Below are 17,331 nucleotides of genomic sequence, written 5' to 3'. Positions count from 1 at the left end.
CTTAGGCCTCGTTCAGACGTCAGTGTTTTTCGCCTTCGCAAAAAGAAATGTCGTCAGGGTTTTTCACACATGGATAAATAAATAAATTACAAATCTTCTTCTATACTTTGGCATTGTCCTGTAAGCGGCTTCGCCCTGGGAAAACTCTATGTCAAAAATATGTTGTGTGCATGTAGCCTTAGGATAAGTTATTATTGTTTTTTACATGGTGTAAACCGACCTGCGGTGCATTTTTAAAATCCACAACAAGTCAATTTCTCTTGCGGGTACGCTGAGTTTTCTGTACAGATTTTACCCAACAGAATTCCATTAGAAGCAGAAAATCCGCAAGTAAAAAGTATGTAATCAGCACCTGACTGCATCAATAAAGCATCAAAACCAAAGCAGCCGGGTTTAAAACATGACACCAAAAAGAGACAAAAATCACCGCATCAAAAACACAATAAAAATGCAAGTTACAAAAACACAGTCAAAAACCAATGAAAAAAAAACCACTACAGTTTATCGAATAGATGCAGGAATACTGCAGAAAATCTATGTTCACATACTCATCATGGGAACACAGCCTTACAAAACCATTCAGGAAACAAAAAAAAACTCCTCCAAAAACTCCCCGATGCTATACGCTGTTTTGAAGCACTAAAAAAACAAGTTTTCCAAGCTGAAAACACTTGAGGAAACGTTCCTTCTACGTGGTGTTTTCTATGTTTTTTTTTTTGTTCTGAAGCATTTATTTTTTAACAGATAATTTTTATTAAAGAATTAAATAGAAATAAACCCTTCCCATTTCCACCCCAACCCTCTACCTATCCCAAAACCTACATTTTGTTCTGAAGTGTTTTGCTAACAATTCCTTGATTGTTTTATCATTTCTATTGAAGCGTTTTTTGTGAAAAGTTTTGTAAATGTTTTTTTAAGCATGTTTTGAGCATTTTTTTGTTTTTGCGGGTGATTCTCTTATTTTTTTTATTAGATCCATTAAAGGGGTATTCCCATCTCCAAGATCCTATCCCAATATGTAGTAGGTGTAATAATATTAGCAAATACCTCCAATTAGAAATGTAGTATAGTTCTTCTGATTCGCTATGTCTCTTTCCTCATGTGCAGGCATTGCGGGACCTTAGGTATCTATGTTTATGACCACTGATAGAGTGACAGGTAGTTGGCTAGTTGCTGTAACCATGGATACCTAAGGTCCTGCAATACCTGCACACGAGAAAAGAGACAGTGAATCAGAAAAACTATACTACATTTCTAATTGAAAGTATTTGCTAATATTATTATTATTATACCTACTACATATTGGGATAGGATCTTGGAGATGGGAATACCCCTTTAAGTAAAGAATAAAACGTGATTGTTTTATGAGACAAAAATGCTTAGAAAAAAGCTAGAAAAAAACGCACAAAAAGTCACCAAGGCGTCTTCTGGGCGCTTTTTTGGCCTTCCCATTGACTTCTATTGAAAAGTATAGCGTGGCTTCATAGCCTGAAGAATGGTCAGGTCACTTCTTTTGACCGCCTGGTGTTTTCAGAAAGCTGAGGGTAATTAAAAAAACGATCAAAAGCCTGAACGTATGAACAGCAAAGAAGTTTTACAATTGAAATTAGAAGGAGTCTTGCAAGTGGATTTTGAGCAACTTTTCAGGCGTCTTTTGTACATGATGAATCGAGCCCCAAGTCTCTTAACCACTGAGCCACCCACACGTTCTAAACGAGTCAGTTGACAAGAACCTTACACAGAATATGGTATTCTGTAAAACAGACAAGACATAAAAACCTGGCCATACCGTTAAAATGCTGTTGGCCATCTCTCCCGACCCCTTCACGCACATGAATGCTAGGGAAAGGGGATTAAAGGAACCCGTACACATCAGTCTATAAAAAGTATATAAAAAAGGAATATTTCTACCATAACGAACGATCACTGGGTGAAATTTAACAGTGATTGTTCTAGCTGATAGATCATCATCTTCTGAAAAAAATGTCTGAAATTTTTATTCAATGGTCACTTGTAGAAGTTTATGGGTCACAAGGTCATTGCACATATACTAATCCGAGATCATACAGGGGGAAGAGTGTAGATCGGTTTAAGGAACAATGGTTTGTCAGACGCCATTGAACTTGATCATGTGTCCGGTTGCGTTGGTGTAAGCCACCATTATATCCATGGTCCCTCGAAAACAAAAGGATTGGCCAAGTTCAAATCCAATATTCCATTCCTTCTCTCTCCCTTCTTTGGTGGAGGCTCGGGATTCCCGCGTCCACATTAGATGGTCATCCAGTTCTGCCTAAATTGACGGGTTCGGTGGACATTATATTGTTGGTGAGACCTCAGTCTGCCCCAAAACCTCTGGGCCGATCACAATTTCTAGATCAGTTCTGTGGCCAATAAGCTACCATGAGCCAACCATGGTCTGACTATTCGACAAAGCCTCGGTCAGTATGTAGGGCAGTGTGCCCCAACTCCGGTCATCAAGAGTCTCCCTTCTTTGGTGAAGGCTCGGGATACCGGCATCCACATTTGATGGTCATCCAGTTATGCTTAAATTGACGGGTTCGGTGGTCATTATTCCGTTGGTAAGACCTCAGTCTGCCCCAAAATCTCTTTGTCAATCACAATTTCTAGCTCAGTTCTGTGGCCAATAAGCCTACCATAAGCCAACCATGGCCTGACTATTCGACAAAGCCTCGGTAAGTATGTAGGGCAGTGTTCCCCAACTCCGGTCGTCAAGAGCCACCAACAGGTCATGTTTTCAGGGTTTCCTTAGTATTGCCCAAGTGATGGACTTCTTGCCTGTCCAGTTGATGCAATTATCACCTGGGCAATACTAAGGAAATCCTGAAAACATGACCTGTTGGTGGCTCTAGAGGACTGGAGTTTGGGAACACTGATGTGGGGGATGGCCTGTCCTCAGACGGTGCATGGGGCTTGAAGATGGAAGGAAGACTAGATGTGTCTTGGCGTTAACAATGCTCTTAAAAGTTGCCATTGTCTAACAGTCCTGATATCACAACCCAAAAGCCACAATTTCGAAAAATTAAGAAAAAAAACCCTGAAAGTGATTCCAGTGTCTGACGAAAAAACCCAGGCCATGGCCTCCTAGAATAAACAAGGCTTCCTGACTGCAAAAGACGCGGGACTGGGATTTATTAAGGGAGCAGTCTTCTTGCCAACAGGTAACCCGGCTGGAAGGTGACCCTACGAGATGGGGCTATCATTTTTAAAAAGGCATAGCTCTTACCTCCCGCATCTACAACCCCCCAGGCCTGTTTCTTTAATCCTTCTTGATTCCCCAGCAGGCCAGCAAAGGGAATCAAAGGGTTAATTACCACATTAACAAGAGGATTATCTGGTTACAAACCACCAGCGCCTCTTGTATCCTTTAATGAGCTCATTAGCTTATCAAACCAGAGGGGCAGTTCTGAAGTAGCGCCTTTCATCTCTCACCCCCCTCCCCAGCTTCTCAAAGTGGTATGTGCCAACTGTGCTCATCCAAAGGCTGAAGGGATTCTCCATAAGGGATGGAGGGGAGGGGTGGAGTATTTTTTTTTTTTTTTTACTGTACAATTAACCTTTTCCTGCCTGCAGGCATGCACAGCATGCCCTGGTGTGTCTCCTCATCTTTACATGGACAGCTCATTACTGCACCTCGCATCCATCCGTGTAAAATAGACAGAAAACTACATGCACTGTTTAGCAGTTGACCTAAATATCCAATGGACCTTAATGTGTTTATGTACAACCCTTGCAGTATACACTGAACGAGGGAGGATTTAGCAGGTGCTATACTACACAGTCTGACCTGCAGAGCTCACGATCTAGAGCCTTATATTTTATTTGCCGCCATTGCTGTGGGTGATCTAATTCGTAATATCCAACCATAAACAAGAAGCTCAATGGTTAAAAGTCACTAAACAGAATGCTCATAAGAAAGTCATCAAATTGAAAAAAAAACATCCAAAGCCTCCAATTCACTGAAAAAACATGTTGAATACTCTGCAGTCTCCTAGGACTGTAACCAACCACTTTCCATCTCTACAGCCTTAGTAATATCAAAGTATCTGGCTATGGGTAGGTGTTTATTACTACTGAGCTGTCACACACTATCTGTAATTCTGTAATGTTTATTCAGTATTTGATGGCTTTTGCTATAGCTAAGCTGTGACATCCTTCCACTATCCAGGTTCGCCATAATATTGGCTGCTGCATTCCCTTCCTTGGCTTTTATACAGGCTAAGATAAACTGATTGACTTCGGTATCGCACGTAATGTAATAACCTAGGGTTAATTTTTTTTTTTGCAAATCAAATCACAAATTGTTAAAATTTCATAAAATTCAACACAAATTTGATTTGTAACAAATTTCTAATCTCTAATATCTATCAATAGACACAGTGGAAAGTATCCTAAAGGAGCGGCGCCTTCAGGCATCAAAAAAATATTCCCCTTTTGCACCCATTTTACAGATGTAACACCCAACCCTTCTGCAAGTTGTTAGTCCCAAAAACAGAGCACCATAGAAGTCTATGGTTCTCTAACTCCGGTCCTCCACTAAATGGAAAGGATCAGACGAGTCGATGCCCCTGTTGCAACCAGCAATCTTATGTTTTTCACTATTGGGGTTCTTAAAGGGATACACATTGTACAGCAATAATTAGCAGTCACCATTTCCAAAAATAACAAAAAACTTTGCATTGTTGGACTTACCTTTTCTAGTTCTAATAGGTGAAATCTCAAAACCTGGATTGCTTGGATCATCTAGAAATAAAAAAATAAATCAGAATTAATTTTGACTCTACTTACAGTCTATATCAGTGGATGCCAACCTGTGGCTCTTTAGCGGTTATAGAACTACAACTGCCAGCATGGTACATGCTGGATATCACTCATATATTAGACTCTGTGCATTGTGTATACCCAGAAGTATAGGTCAGGAAGGTGTACAGGTGCATCTCACTAAATTAGAATATCACTAAAAAGTAAATTTATTTCAGTTCTTCAGTACAAAAAGTGAAACTCATATATTATATAGAGTCATTACAGACAGAGTGATCTATTTCAAGTGTTTATTTCTGTTAATGTTGATGATTATGGCTTACAGCCAATGAAAACACAAAAGTCATTATCTCAGTAAATTAGAATACTTTATAACAACAGCTTGAAAAAGGTTTTTAAAATCCAAAATGTTATCCTACTGAAATGTCTGTTCAGTAAATGGCCTCAATACTTTGGATTGTGGCCTCTCCACTCTTCCTCCAGACTCTGGGACCTTGTGGAGTGTGTCAATGACTGCCTTCTGGACATTTGTCAGGTCAGCAGTTTTCCCCATGATTGTGGAGCCTACTGAAACAGGCTAAGGGACCTTTTTAAATGCTTAGGAAGCTTTTGCAGGTCTTTTTTGTTAATTATTTTAATTTACTGAGATAATGACTTTTGTGTTTTCATTGGCTGTAAGCCATAATCATCAACAATAACAGAAATAAACACTTGAAATAGATCACTCTGTTTGTTATGACTCTACATAATATAGGAGCTTCACTTTTTGTATTGAAGAACTGAAATAAATTAACTTTTTGATGATATTCTAATTTAGTGAGATGCACCTGTATACTCAGAAGTATAGGTCAGGGAGGTGTATACTCGGAAGTATAGGTCAGGGAGGTGTATACTCAGAAGTATAGGTCAGGGAGGTGTATACTCAGAAGTATAGGTCAGGAAGGTGTATATTCAGAAGAATAGGTTAGAAAGGTGTATACGCAGACGTATAGATGAAGAAGGTGTATGCAGGGAAGAATAGGTTAGGAAGTTGTATAATCAGGTCAGGAAGGTATATACTCAAGAGCTTAGGAGAGAGGAAGGTGTATGCTAAGAAATATGTGTCAGGAAAGGGTATACTCAGAAGTATAGGTCAGGAAGATCTGTACTCGGAAGAATAGATCAGGATGGTGTATACTCAGATGTATAGGTCAGGAAGTTATGTACTCAGGTCAGGAAGGTGTAGACTCAGTAGACTTAGATGACAGTGAGAGGAAGTACAAGTCAGGGGAAAGTTTATACTTGGAAGTATAAGTCAGGAAGGTATATACTCTGAAATATGGGTCAGAGGAAGGTGTATACTCAGAAGTATAGGTCAGGGAGGTATATACTCAGAAGTATAGGTCAGAGAGGTGTATACTCAGAAGTATAGGTCAGGGAGGTGTATACTCAGAAGTATAGGTCAGGGAAGTGTATACTCAGAAGTATAGGTCAGGGAGGTGTATACTCAGAAGTATAGGTCAGGGAGGTATATACTCAGAAGTATAGGTCAGGGAGGTGTATACTCAGAAGTATAGGTCAGGGAGGTGTATACTCAGATGTATAGGTCAGGGAGGTGTATACTCAGAAGTATAGGCCAGGGAAGTGTATACTCAGAAGTATAGGTCAGGGAGGTATATACTCAGAAGTATAGGTCAGAGAGGTGTATACTCAGAAGTATAGGTCAGGGAGGTGCATACTCAGAAGTATAGGTCAGGGAGGTGTATACTCAGAAGTATAGGTCAGGGAGGTGTATACTCAGAAGTATAGGTCAGGGAGGTGTATACTCAGAAGTATAGGTCAGGGAGGTGTATACTCAGAAGTATAGGTCAGGGAAGTGTATACTCAGAAGTATAGGTCAGGGAGGTATATACTCAGAAGTATAGGTCAGGGAAGTGTATACTCAGAAGTATAGGTCAGGGAGGTATATACTCAGAAGTATAGGTCAGGGAGGTGTATACTCAGAAGTATAGGTCAGGGAGGTGTATACTCAGAAGTATAGGTCAGGGAGGTGTATACTCAGAAGTATAGGTCAGGGAAGTGTATACTCAGAAGTATAGGTCAGGGAGGTATATACTCAGAAGTATAGGTCAGGGAGGTGTATACTCAGAAGTATAGGTCAGGGAGGTGTATACTCAGAAGTATAGGTCAGGGAGGTGTATACTCAGAAGTATAGGTCCGGGAGGTATATACTCAGAAGTATAGGTCAGGGAGGTATATACTCAGAAGTATAGGTCAGGGAGGTGTATACTCAGAAGTATAGGTCAGGGAGGTGTATACTCAGAAGTATAGGTCAGGGAGGTGTATACTCAGAAGTATAGGTCAGGGAAGTGTATACTCAGAAGTATAGGTCAGGGAGGTGTATACTCAGAAGTATAGGTCAGGGAGGTGTATACTCAGAAGTATAGGTCAGGGAGGTGTATACTCAGAAGTATAGGTCCGGGAGGTGAATACTCAGAAGTATAGGTCAGGGAGGTGTATACTCAGAAGTATAGGTCAGGGAAGTGTATACTCAGAAGAATAGGTCAGGGAAGTGTATACTCAGAAGTATAGGTCCGGGAGGTGAATACTCAGAAGTATAGGTCAGGGAGGTGAATACTCAGAAGTATAGGTCAGGGAGGTATATACTCAGAAGTATAGGTCAGGGAGGTATATACTCAGAAGTATAGGTCAGGGAGGTATATACTCAGAAGTATAGGTCAGGGAGGTGTATACTCAGAAGTATAGGTCCGGGAGGTGAATACTCAGAAGTATAGGTCAGGGAGGTGTATACTCAGAAGAATAGGTCCGGGAGGTGAATACTCAGAAGTATAGGTCAGGGAGGTATATACTCAGAAGTATAGGTCAGGGAGGTATATACTCAGAAGTATAGGTCAGGGAGGTGTATACTCAGAAGTATAGGTCACGGAGGTGTAGACTCAGAAGTATAGGTCAGGGAGGTATATACTCAGAAGTATAGGTCAGGGAGGTGTATACTCAGAAGTATAGGTCAGGGAGGAGTATACTCAGAAGTATAGGTCAGGGAGGTATATACTCAGAAGTATTGGACAGGGAGGTGTATACTCAGAAGTATAGGTCACGGAGGTGTATACTCAGAAGTATAGGTCAGGGAGGTATATACTCAGAAGTATAGGTCAGGGAGGTGTATACTCGGAAGTATAGGTCAGGGAGGTGTATACTCAGAAGTATAGGTCAGGGAAGTGTATACTCAGAAGTATAGGTCAGGGAGGTATATACTCAGAAGTATAGGTCAGGGAGGTGTATACTCAGAAGTATAGGTCTGGGAGGTGAATACTCAGAAGTATAGGTCAGGGAGGTGTATACTCAGAAGTATAGGCCAGGGAAGTGTATACTCAGAAGTATAGGTCAGGGAAGTGTATACTCAGAAGTATAGGTCAGGGAGGTATATACTCAGAAGTATAGGTCAGGGAGGTATATACTCAGAAGTATAGGTCAGGGAGGTGTATACTCAGAAGTATAGGTCCGGGAGGTGAATACTCAGAAGTATAGGTCAGGGAGGTGTATACTCAGAAGTATAGGTCCAGGAGGTGAATACTCAGAAGTATAGGTCAGGGAGGTATATACTCAGAAGTATAGGTCAGGGAGGTATATACTCAGAAGTATAGGTCAGGGAGGTGTATACTCAGAAGTATAGGTCACGGAGGTGTATACTCAGAAGTATAGGTCAGGGAGGTATATACTCAGAAGTATAGGTCAGGGAGGAGTATACTCAGAAGTATAGGTCAGGGAGGTATATACTCAGAAGTATTGGACAGGGAGGTGTATACTCAGAAGTATAGGTCAGGGAGGTGTATACTCAGAAGTATAGGTCAGGGAGGAGTATACTCAGAAGTATAGGTCAGGGAGGTATATACTCAGAAGTATAGGTCACGGAGGTGTATACTCAGAAGTATAGGTCAGGGATGTATATACTCGGAAGTATAGGTCAGGGAGGTGTATACTCGGAAGTATAGGTCAGGGAGGTGTATACTCAGAAGTATAGGTCAGGGAAGTGTATACTCAGAAGTATAGGTCAGGGAGGTGAATACTCAGAAGTATAGGTCAGGGAGGTGTATACTCAGAAGTATAGGCCAGGGAAGTGTATACTCAGAAGTATAGGTCAGGGAAGTGTATACTCAGAAGTATAGGTCAGGGAGGTATATACTCAGAAGTATAGGTCAGGGAGGTATATACTCAGAAGTATAGGTCAGGGAGGTGTATACTCAGAAGTATAGGTCCGGGAGGTGAATACTCAGAAGTATAGGTCAGGGAGGTGTATACTCAGAAGTATAGGTCCGGGAGGTGAATACTCAGAAGTATAGGTCAGGGAGGTATATACTCAGAAGTATAGGTCAGGGAGGTATATACTCAGAAGTATAGGTCAGGGAGGTGTATACTCAGAAGTATAGGTCACGGAGGTGTATACTCAGAAGTATAGGTCAGGGAGGTATATACTCAGAAGTATAGGTCAGGGAGGAGTATACTCAGAAGTATAGGTCAGGGAGGTATATACTCAGAAGTATTGGACAGGGAGGTGTATACTCAGAAGTATAGGTCAGGGAGGTGTATACTCAGAAGTATAGGTCAGGGAGGAGTATACTCAGAAGTATAGGTCAGGGAGGTATATACTCAGAAGTATAGGTCACGGAGGTGTATACTCAGAAGTATAGGTCAGGGATGTATATACTCGGAAGTATAGGTCAGGGAGGTGTATACTCGGAAGTATAGGTCAGGGAGGTGTATACTCAGAAGTATAGGTCAGGGAAGTGTATACTCAGAAGTATAGGTCAGGGAGGTATATACTCAGAAGTATAGGTCAGGGAGGTGTATACTCAGAAGTATAGGTCCGGGAGGTGAATACTCAGAAGTATAGGTCAGGGAGGTGTATACTCAGAAGTATAGGTCAGGGAAGTGTATACTCAGAAGTATAGGTCAGGGAAGTGTATACTCAGAAGTATAGGTCAGGGAAGTGTATACTCAGAAGTATAGGTCCGGGAGGTGAATACTCAGAAGTATAGGTCAGGGAGGTGTATACTCAGAAGTATAGGTCCGGGAGGTGAATACTCAGAAGTATAGGTCAGGGAGGTATATACTCAGAAGTATAGGTCAGGGAGGTATATACTCAGAAGTATAGGTCAGGGAGGTGTATACTCAGAAGTATAGGTCACGGAGGTGTATACTCAGAAGTATAGGTCAGGGAGGTATATACTCAGAAGTATAGGTCAGGGAGGTATATACTCAGAAGTATAGGTCAGGGAGGTATATACTCAGAAGTATAGGTCAGGGAGGTATATACTCAGAAGTATAGGTCAGGGAGGAGTATACTCAGAAGTATAGGTCAGGGAGGTATATACTCAGAAGTATTGGACAGGGAGGTGTATACTCAGAAGTATAGGTCAGGGAGGTGTATACTCAGAAGTATAGGTCAGGGAGGTGTATACTCAGAAGTATAGGTCAGGGAAGTGTATACTCAGAAGTATAGGTCAGGGAGGTGTATACTCAGAAGTATAGGTCACGGAGGTGTATACTCAGAAGTATAGGTCAGGGAGGTATATACTCAGAAGTATAGGTCAGGGAGGTGTATACTCAGAAGTATAGGTCAGGGAGGAGTATACTCAGAAGTATAGGTCAGGGAGGTATATACTCAGAAGTATTGGACAGGGAGGTGTATACTCAGAAGTATAGGTCATGGAGGTGTATACTCAGAAGTATAGGTCAGGGCAGTGTATACTCAAAAGTATAGGTCAGGGAAATGTATACTCAGAAGTATAGGTCCGGGAGGTGAATATTCAGAAGTATAGGTCAGGGAGGTGTATACTCAGAAGTATAGGTCAGGGAAGTGTATACTCAGAAGTATAGGTCAGGGAGGTATATACTCAGAAGTATAGGTCCGGGAGGTGTATACTCAGAAGTATAGGTCGGGGAGGTGTATACTCGGAAGTATAGGTCAGGGAGGTATATACTCAGAAGTATAGGTCAGGGAGTTGTATACTCAGAAGTATAGGTCAGAGAGGTGTATACTCAGAAGTATAGGTCAGGGAGGTATATACTCAGAAGTATAGGTCAGGGAGGTGTATACTCAGAAGTATAGGTCAGGGAGGTGTATACTCAGAAGTATAGGTCACGGAGGTGTATACTCAGAAGTATAGGTCACGGAGGTGTATACTCAGAAGTATAGGTCAGGGAGGTGTATACTCAGAAGTATAGGTCAGGGAAGTGTATACTCAGAAGTATAGGTCAGGGAAGTGTATACTCAGAAGTATAGGTCAGGGATATGTATACTCAGAAGTATAGGTCAGGGAGGTGTATACTCAGAAGTATAGGTCAGGGAGATGTATACTCAGAAGTATAGGTCAGGGAGGTGTATACTCAGAAGTATAGGTCAGGGAGGTGTATACTCAGAAGTATAGTTATGTATATCCCTATCACATGTAAAGCGCCATGGAATAAATGGCGCTATAATAATAAATAATAATAATAATAATAATAAAAGTATAGGTCCGGGAGGTGAATACTCAGAAGTATAGGTCAGGGAAGTGTATACTCAGAAGTATAGGTCAGTGAAGTGTATACTCAGAAGTATAGGTCAGGGAAGTGTATACTCAGAAGTATAGGTCCGGGAGGTGAATACTCAGAAGTATAGGTCAGGGAAGTGTATACTCAGAAGTATAGGTCAGGGAGGTATATACTCAGAAGTATAGGTCACGGAGGTGTATACTCAGAAGTATAGGTCAGGGATGTATATACTCGGAAGTATAGGTCAGGGAGGTGTATACTCGGAAGTATAGGTCAGGGAGGTGTATACTCAGAAGTATAGGTCAGGGAAGTGTATACTCAGAAGTATAGGTCAGGGAGGTGAATACTCAGAAGTATAGGTCAGGGAGGTGTATACTCAGAAGTATAGGTCAGGGATGTATATACTCGGAAGTATAGGTCAGGGAGGTGTATACTCGGAAGTATAGGTCAGGGAGGTGTATACTCAGAAGTATAGGTCAGGGAAGTGTATACTCAGAAGTATAGGTCAGGGAGGTGAATACTCAGAAGTATAGGTCAGGGAGGTGTATACTCAGAAGTATAGGCCAGGGAAGTGTATACTCAGAAGTATAGGTCAGGGAAGTGTATACTCAGAAGTATAGGTCAGGGAGGTATATACTCAGAAGTATAGGTCAGGGAGGTATATACTCAGAAGTATAGGTCAGGGAGGTGTATACTCAGAAGTATAGGTCCGGGAGGTGAATACTCAGAAGTATAGGTCAGGGAGGTGTATACTCAGAAGTATAGGTCCGGGAGGTGAATACTCAGAAGTATAGGTCAGGGAGGTATATACTCAGAAGTATAGGTCAGGGAGGTATATACTCAGAAGTATAGGTCAGGGAGGTGTATACTCAGAAGTATAGGTCACGGAGGTGTATACTCAGAAGTATAGGTCAGGGAGGTATATACTCAGAAGTATAGGTCAGGGAGGAGTATACTCAGAAGTATAGGTCAGGGAGGTATATACTCAGAAGTATTGGACAGGGAGGTGTATACTCAGAAGTATAGGTCAGGGAGGTGTATACTCAGAAGTATAGGTCAGGGAGGAGTATACTCAGAAGTATAGGTCAGGGAGGTATATACTCAGAAGTATAGGTCACGGAGGTGTATACTCAGAAGTATAGGTCAGGGATGTATATACTCGGAAGTATAGGTCAGGGAGGTGTATACTCGGAAGTATAGGTCAGGGAGGTGTATACTCAGAAGTATAGGTCAGGGAAGTGTATACTCAGAAGTATAGGTCAGGGAGGTATATACTCAGAAGTATAAGTCAGGGAGGTGTATACTCAGAAGTATAGGTCCGGAGGTGAATACTCAGAAGTATAGGTCAGGGAGGTGTATACTCAGAAGTATAGGTCAGGGAAGTGTATACTCAGAAGTATAGGTCAGGGAAGTGTATACTCAGAAGTATAGGTCAGGGAAGTGTATACTCAGAAGTATAGGTCCGGGAGGTGAATACTCAGAAGTATAGGTCAGGGAGGTGTATACTCAGAAGTATAGGTCCGGGAGGTGAATACTCAGAAGTATAGGTCAGGGAGGTATATACTCAGAAGTATAGGTCAGGGAGGTATATACTCAGAAGTATAGGTCAGGGAGGTGTATACTCAGAAGTATAGGTCACGGAGGTGTATACTCAGAAGTATAGGTCAGGGAGGTATATACTCAGAAGTATAGGTCAGGGAAGTGTATACTCAGAAGTATAGGTCAGGGAGGTGTATACTCAGAAGTATAGGTCACGGAGGTGTATACTCAGAAGTATAGGTCAGGGAGGTATATACTCAGAAGTATAGGTCAGGGAGGTGTATACTCAGAAGTATAGGTCAGGGAGGTATATACTCAGAAGTATTGGACAGGGAGGTGTATACTCAGAAGTATAGGTCATGGAGGTGTATACTCAGAAGTATAGGTCAGGGCAGTGTATACTCAAAAGTATAGGTCAGGGAAATGTATACTCAGAAGTATAGGTCCGGGAGGTGAATATTCAGAAGTATAGGTCAGGGAGGTGTATACTCAGAAGTATAGGTCAGGGAAGTGTATACTCAGAAGTATAGGTCAGGGAGGTATATACTCAGAAGTATAGGTCCGGGAGGTGTATACTCAGAAGTATAGGTCCGGGAGGTGTATACTCGGAAGTATAGGTCAGGGAGGTATATACTCAGAAGTATAGGTCAGGGAGTTGTATACTCAGAAGTATAGGTCAGAGAGGTGTATACTCAGAAGTATAGGTCAGGGAGGTATATACTCAGAAGTATAGGTCAGGGAGGTGTATACTCAGAAGTATAGGTCAGGGAGGTGTATACTCAGAAGTATAGGTCACGGAGGTGTATACTCAGAAGTATAGGTCACGGAGGTGTATACTCAGAAGTATAGGTCAGGGAGGTGTATACTCAGAAGTATAGGTCAGGGAAGTGTATACTCAGAAGTATAGGTCAGGGAAGTGTATACTCAGAAGTATAGGTCAGGGATATGTATACTCAGAAGTATAGGTCAGGGAGGTGTATACTCAGAAGTACAGGTCAGGGAGATGTATACTCAGAAGTATAGGTCAGGGAGGTGTATACTCAGAAGTATAGGTCAGGGAGGTGTATACTCAGAAGTATAGGTCCGGGAGGTGAATACTCAGAAGTATAGGTCAGGGAAGTGTATACTCAGAAGTATAGGTCAGTGAAGTGTATACTCAGAAGTATAGGTCAGGGAAGTGTATACTCAGAAGTATAGGTCCGGGAGGTGAATACTCAGAAGTATAGGTCAGTGAGGTGTATACTCAGAAGTATAGGTCCGGGAGGTGAATACTCAGAAGTATAGGTCAGGGAGGTATATACTCAGAAGTATAGGTCAGGGAAGTATATACTCAGAAGTATAGGTCAGGGAGGTATATACTCAGAAGTATAGGTCAGGGAGGTGTATACTCAGAAGTATAGGTCAGGGAGGTGTATACTCAGAAGTATAGGTCATGGAGGTGTATACTCAGAAGTATAGGTCACGGAGGTGAATACTCAGAAGTATAGGTCAGGGAGGTGTATACTCAGAAGTATAGGTCAGGGAGGTGTATACTCAGAAGTATAGGTCAGGGAAGTGTATACTCAGAAGTATAGGTCAGGGAGGTGTATACTCAGAAGTATAGGTCAGGGAGGTGTATACTCAGAAGTATAGGTCAGGGAGGTATATACTCAGAAGTATAGGTCAGGGAGGTATATACTCAGAAGTATTGGACAGGGAGGTGTATACTCAGAAGTATAGGTCATGGAGGTGTATACTCAGAAGTATAGGTCAGGGCAGTGTATACTCAAAAGTATAGGTCAGGGAAATGTATACTCAGAAGTATAGGTCCGGGAGGTGAATATTCAGAAGTATAGGTCAGGGAGGTGTATACTCAGAAGTATAGGTCAGGGAAGTGTATACTCAGAAGTATAGGTCAGGGAGGTATATACTCAGAAGTATAGGTCCGGGAGGTGTATACTCAGAAGTATAGGTCCGGGAGGTGTATACTCGGAAGTATAGGTCAGGGAGGTATATACTCAGAAGTATAGGTCAGGGAGTTGTATACTCAGAAGTATAGGTCAGAGAGGTGTATACTCAGAAGTATAGGTCAGGGAGGTATATACTCAGAAGTATAGGTCAGGGAGGTGTATACTCAGAAGTATAGGTCAGGGAGGTGTATACTCAGAAGTATAGGTCACGGAGGTGTATACTCAGAAGTATAGGTCACGGAGGTGTATACTCAGAAGTATAGGTCAGGGAGGTGTATACTCAGAAGTATAGGTCAGGGAAGTGTATACTCAGAAGTATAGGTCAGGGAAGTGTATACTCAGAAGTATAGGTCAGGGATATGTATACTCAGAAGTATAGGTCAGGGAGGTGTATACTCAGAAGTACAGGTCAGGGAGATGTATACTCAGAAGTATAGGTCAGGGAGGTGTATACTCACAAGTATAGGTCAGGGAGGTGTATACTCAGAAGTATAGGTCCGGGAGGTGAATACTCAGAAGTATAGGTCAGGGAAGTGTATACTCAGAAGTATAGGTCAGTGAAGTGTATACTCAGAAGTATAGGTCAGGGAAGTGTATACTCAGAAGTATAGGTCCGGGAGGTGAATACTCAGAAGTATAGGTCAGTGAGGTGTATACTCAGAAGTATAGGTCCGGGAGGTGAATACTCAGAAGTATAGGTCAGGGAGGTATATACTCAGAAGTATAGGTCAGGGAAGTATATACTCAGAAGTATAGGTCAGGGAGGTATATACTCAGAAGTATAGGTCAGGGAGGTGTATACTCAGAAGTATAGGTCAGGGAGGTGTATACTCAGAAGTATAGGTCACGGAGGTGTATACTCAGAAGTATAGGTCACGGAGGTGAATACTCAGAAGTATAGGTCAGGGAGGTGTATACTCAGAAGTATAGGTCAGGGAGGTGTATACTCAGAAGTATAGGTCAGGGAAGGGTATACTCAGAAGTATAGGTCAGGGAAGTGTATACTCAGAAGTATAGGTCAGGGATATGTATACTCAGAAGTATAGGTCAGGGAGGTGTATACTCAGAAGTATAGGTCAGGGAGGTGTATACTCAGAAGTATAGGTCAGGGAAGTGTATACTCAGAAGTATAGGTCAGGGAAGTGTATACTCAGAAGTATAGGTCCGGGAGGTGAATACTCAGAAGTATAAGTCAGGGAAGTGTATACTCAGAAGTATAGGTCAGTGAAGTGTATACTCAGAAGTATAGGTCAGGGAAGTGTATACTCAGAAGTATAGGTCCGGGAGGTGAATACTCAGAAGTATAGGTCAGGGAGGTGTATACTCAGAAGTATAGGTCCGGGAGGTGAATACTCAGAAGTATAGGTCAGGGAGGTATATACTCAGAAGTATAGGTCAGGGAAGTATATACTCAGAAGTATAGGTCAGGGAGGTATATACTCAGAAGTATAGGTCAGGGAGGTGTATACTCAGAAGTATAGGTCAGGGAGGTGTATACTCAGAAGTATAGGTCAGGGAGGTATATACTCAGAAGTATAGGTCAGGGAGATGTATACTCAGAAGTATAGGTCCGGGAGGTGAATACTCAGAAGTATAGGTCAGGGAGGTGTATACTCAGAAGTATAGGTCAGGGAAGTGTATACTCAGAAGTATAGGTCAGGGAAGTGTATACTCAGAAGTATAGGTCAGGGAGGTATATACTCAGAAGTATAGGTCAGGGAGGTGTATACTCAGAAGTATAGGTCAGGGAGGTGTATACTCAGAAGTATAGGTCACGGAGGTGTATACTCAGAAGTATAGGTCCGGGAGGTGAATACTCAGAAGTATAGGTCAGGGAGGTATATACTCAGAAGTATAGGTCCGGGAGGTGAATACTCAGAAGTATAGGTCAGAGAGGTGTATACTCAGAAGTATAGGTCAGGGAGGTATATACTCAGAAGTATAGGTCAGGGAGGTGTATACTCAGAAGTATAGGTCAGGGAAGTGTATACTCAGAAGTATAGGTCAGGGAAGTGTATACTCAGAAGTATAGGTCAGGGATATGTATACTCAGAAGTATAGGTCAGGGAGGTGTATACTCAGAAGTATAGGTCAGGGAGATGTATACTCAGAAGTATAGGTCAGGGAGGTGTATACTCAGAAGTATAGGTCCGGGAGGTGAATACTCAGAAGTATAGGTCAGGGAAGTGTATACTCAGAAGTATAGGTCAGTGAAGTGTATACTCAGAAGTATAGGTCAGGGAAGTGTATACTCAGAAGTATAGGTCAGGGAGGTATATACTCAGAAGTATAGGTCCGGGAGGTGTATACTCAGAAGTATAGGTCCGGGAGGTGTATACTCAGAAGTATAGGTCAGGGAGGTGTATACTCAGAAGTATAGGTCAGAGAGGTGTATACTCAGAAGTATAGGTCAGGGAGGTATATACTCAGAAGTATAGGTCAGGGAGATGTATACTCAGAAGTATAGGTCAGGGAGGTGTATACTCAGAAGTATAGGTCAGAGAGGTGTATACTCAGAAGTATAGGTCAG

At 42.0% G+C, this 17,331-nt stretch overlaps 1 protein-coding gene across 3 annotated transcripts in view; it reads right to left on the bottom strand.

Moving 5' to 3' along the window:
- MEIS3 (Meis homeobox 3) overlaps positions 1–17,331 on the bottom strand; it is a 79,388-nt gene that overhangs the window by 21,727 nt on the left and 40,330 nt on the right. For all 3 annotated transcript variants that reach the window (XM_073641628.1, XM_073641630.1, XM_073641629.1), the window contains exon 5: positions 4,711–4,761. In XM_073641628.1, coding sequence (XP_073497729.1) covers positions 4,711–4,761 — 51 coding nt within the window. The remainder of the gene's footprint in view (positions 1–4,710; positions 4,762–17,331) is intronic.

The sequence above is a fragment of the Phyllobates terribilis genome, unplaced genomic scaffold (genome assembly GCF_046119375.1).
Source record: "Phyllobates terribilis strain yellow unplaced genomic scaffold, ASM4611937v1 Scaffold_7__3_contigs__length_470593459, whole genome shotgun sequence".
Taxonomy (NCBI): Eukaryota; Metazoa; Chordata; class Amphibia; order Anura; family Dendrobatidae; genus Phyllobates; species Phyllobates terribilis.
Note: the sequence above shows the minus strand (reverse complement) of the source record. Positions and strands in the feature narration are given on the sequence as shown.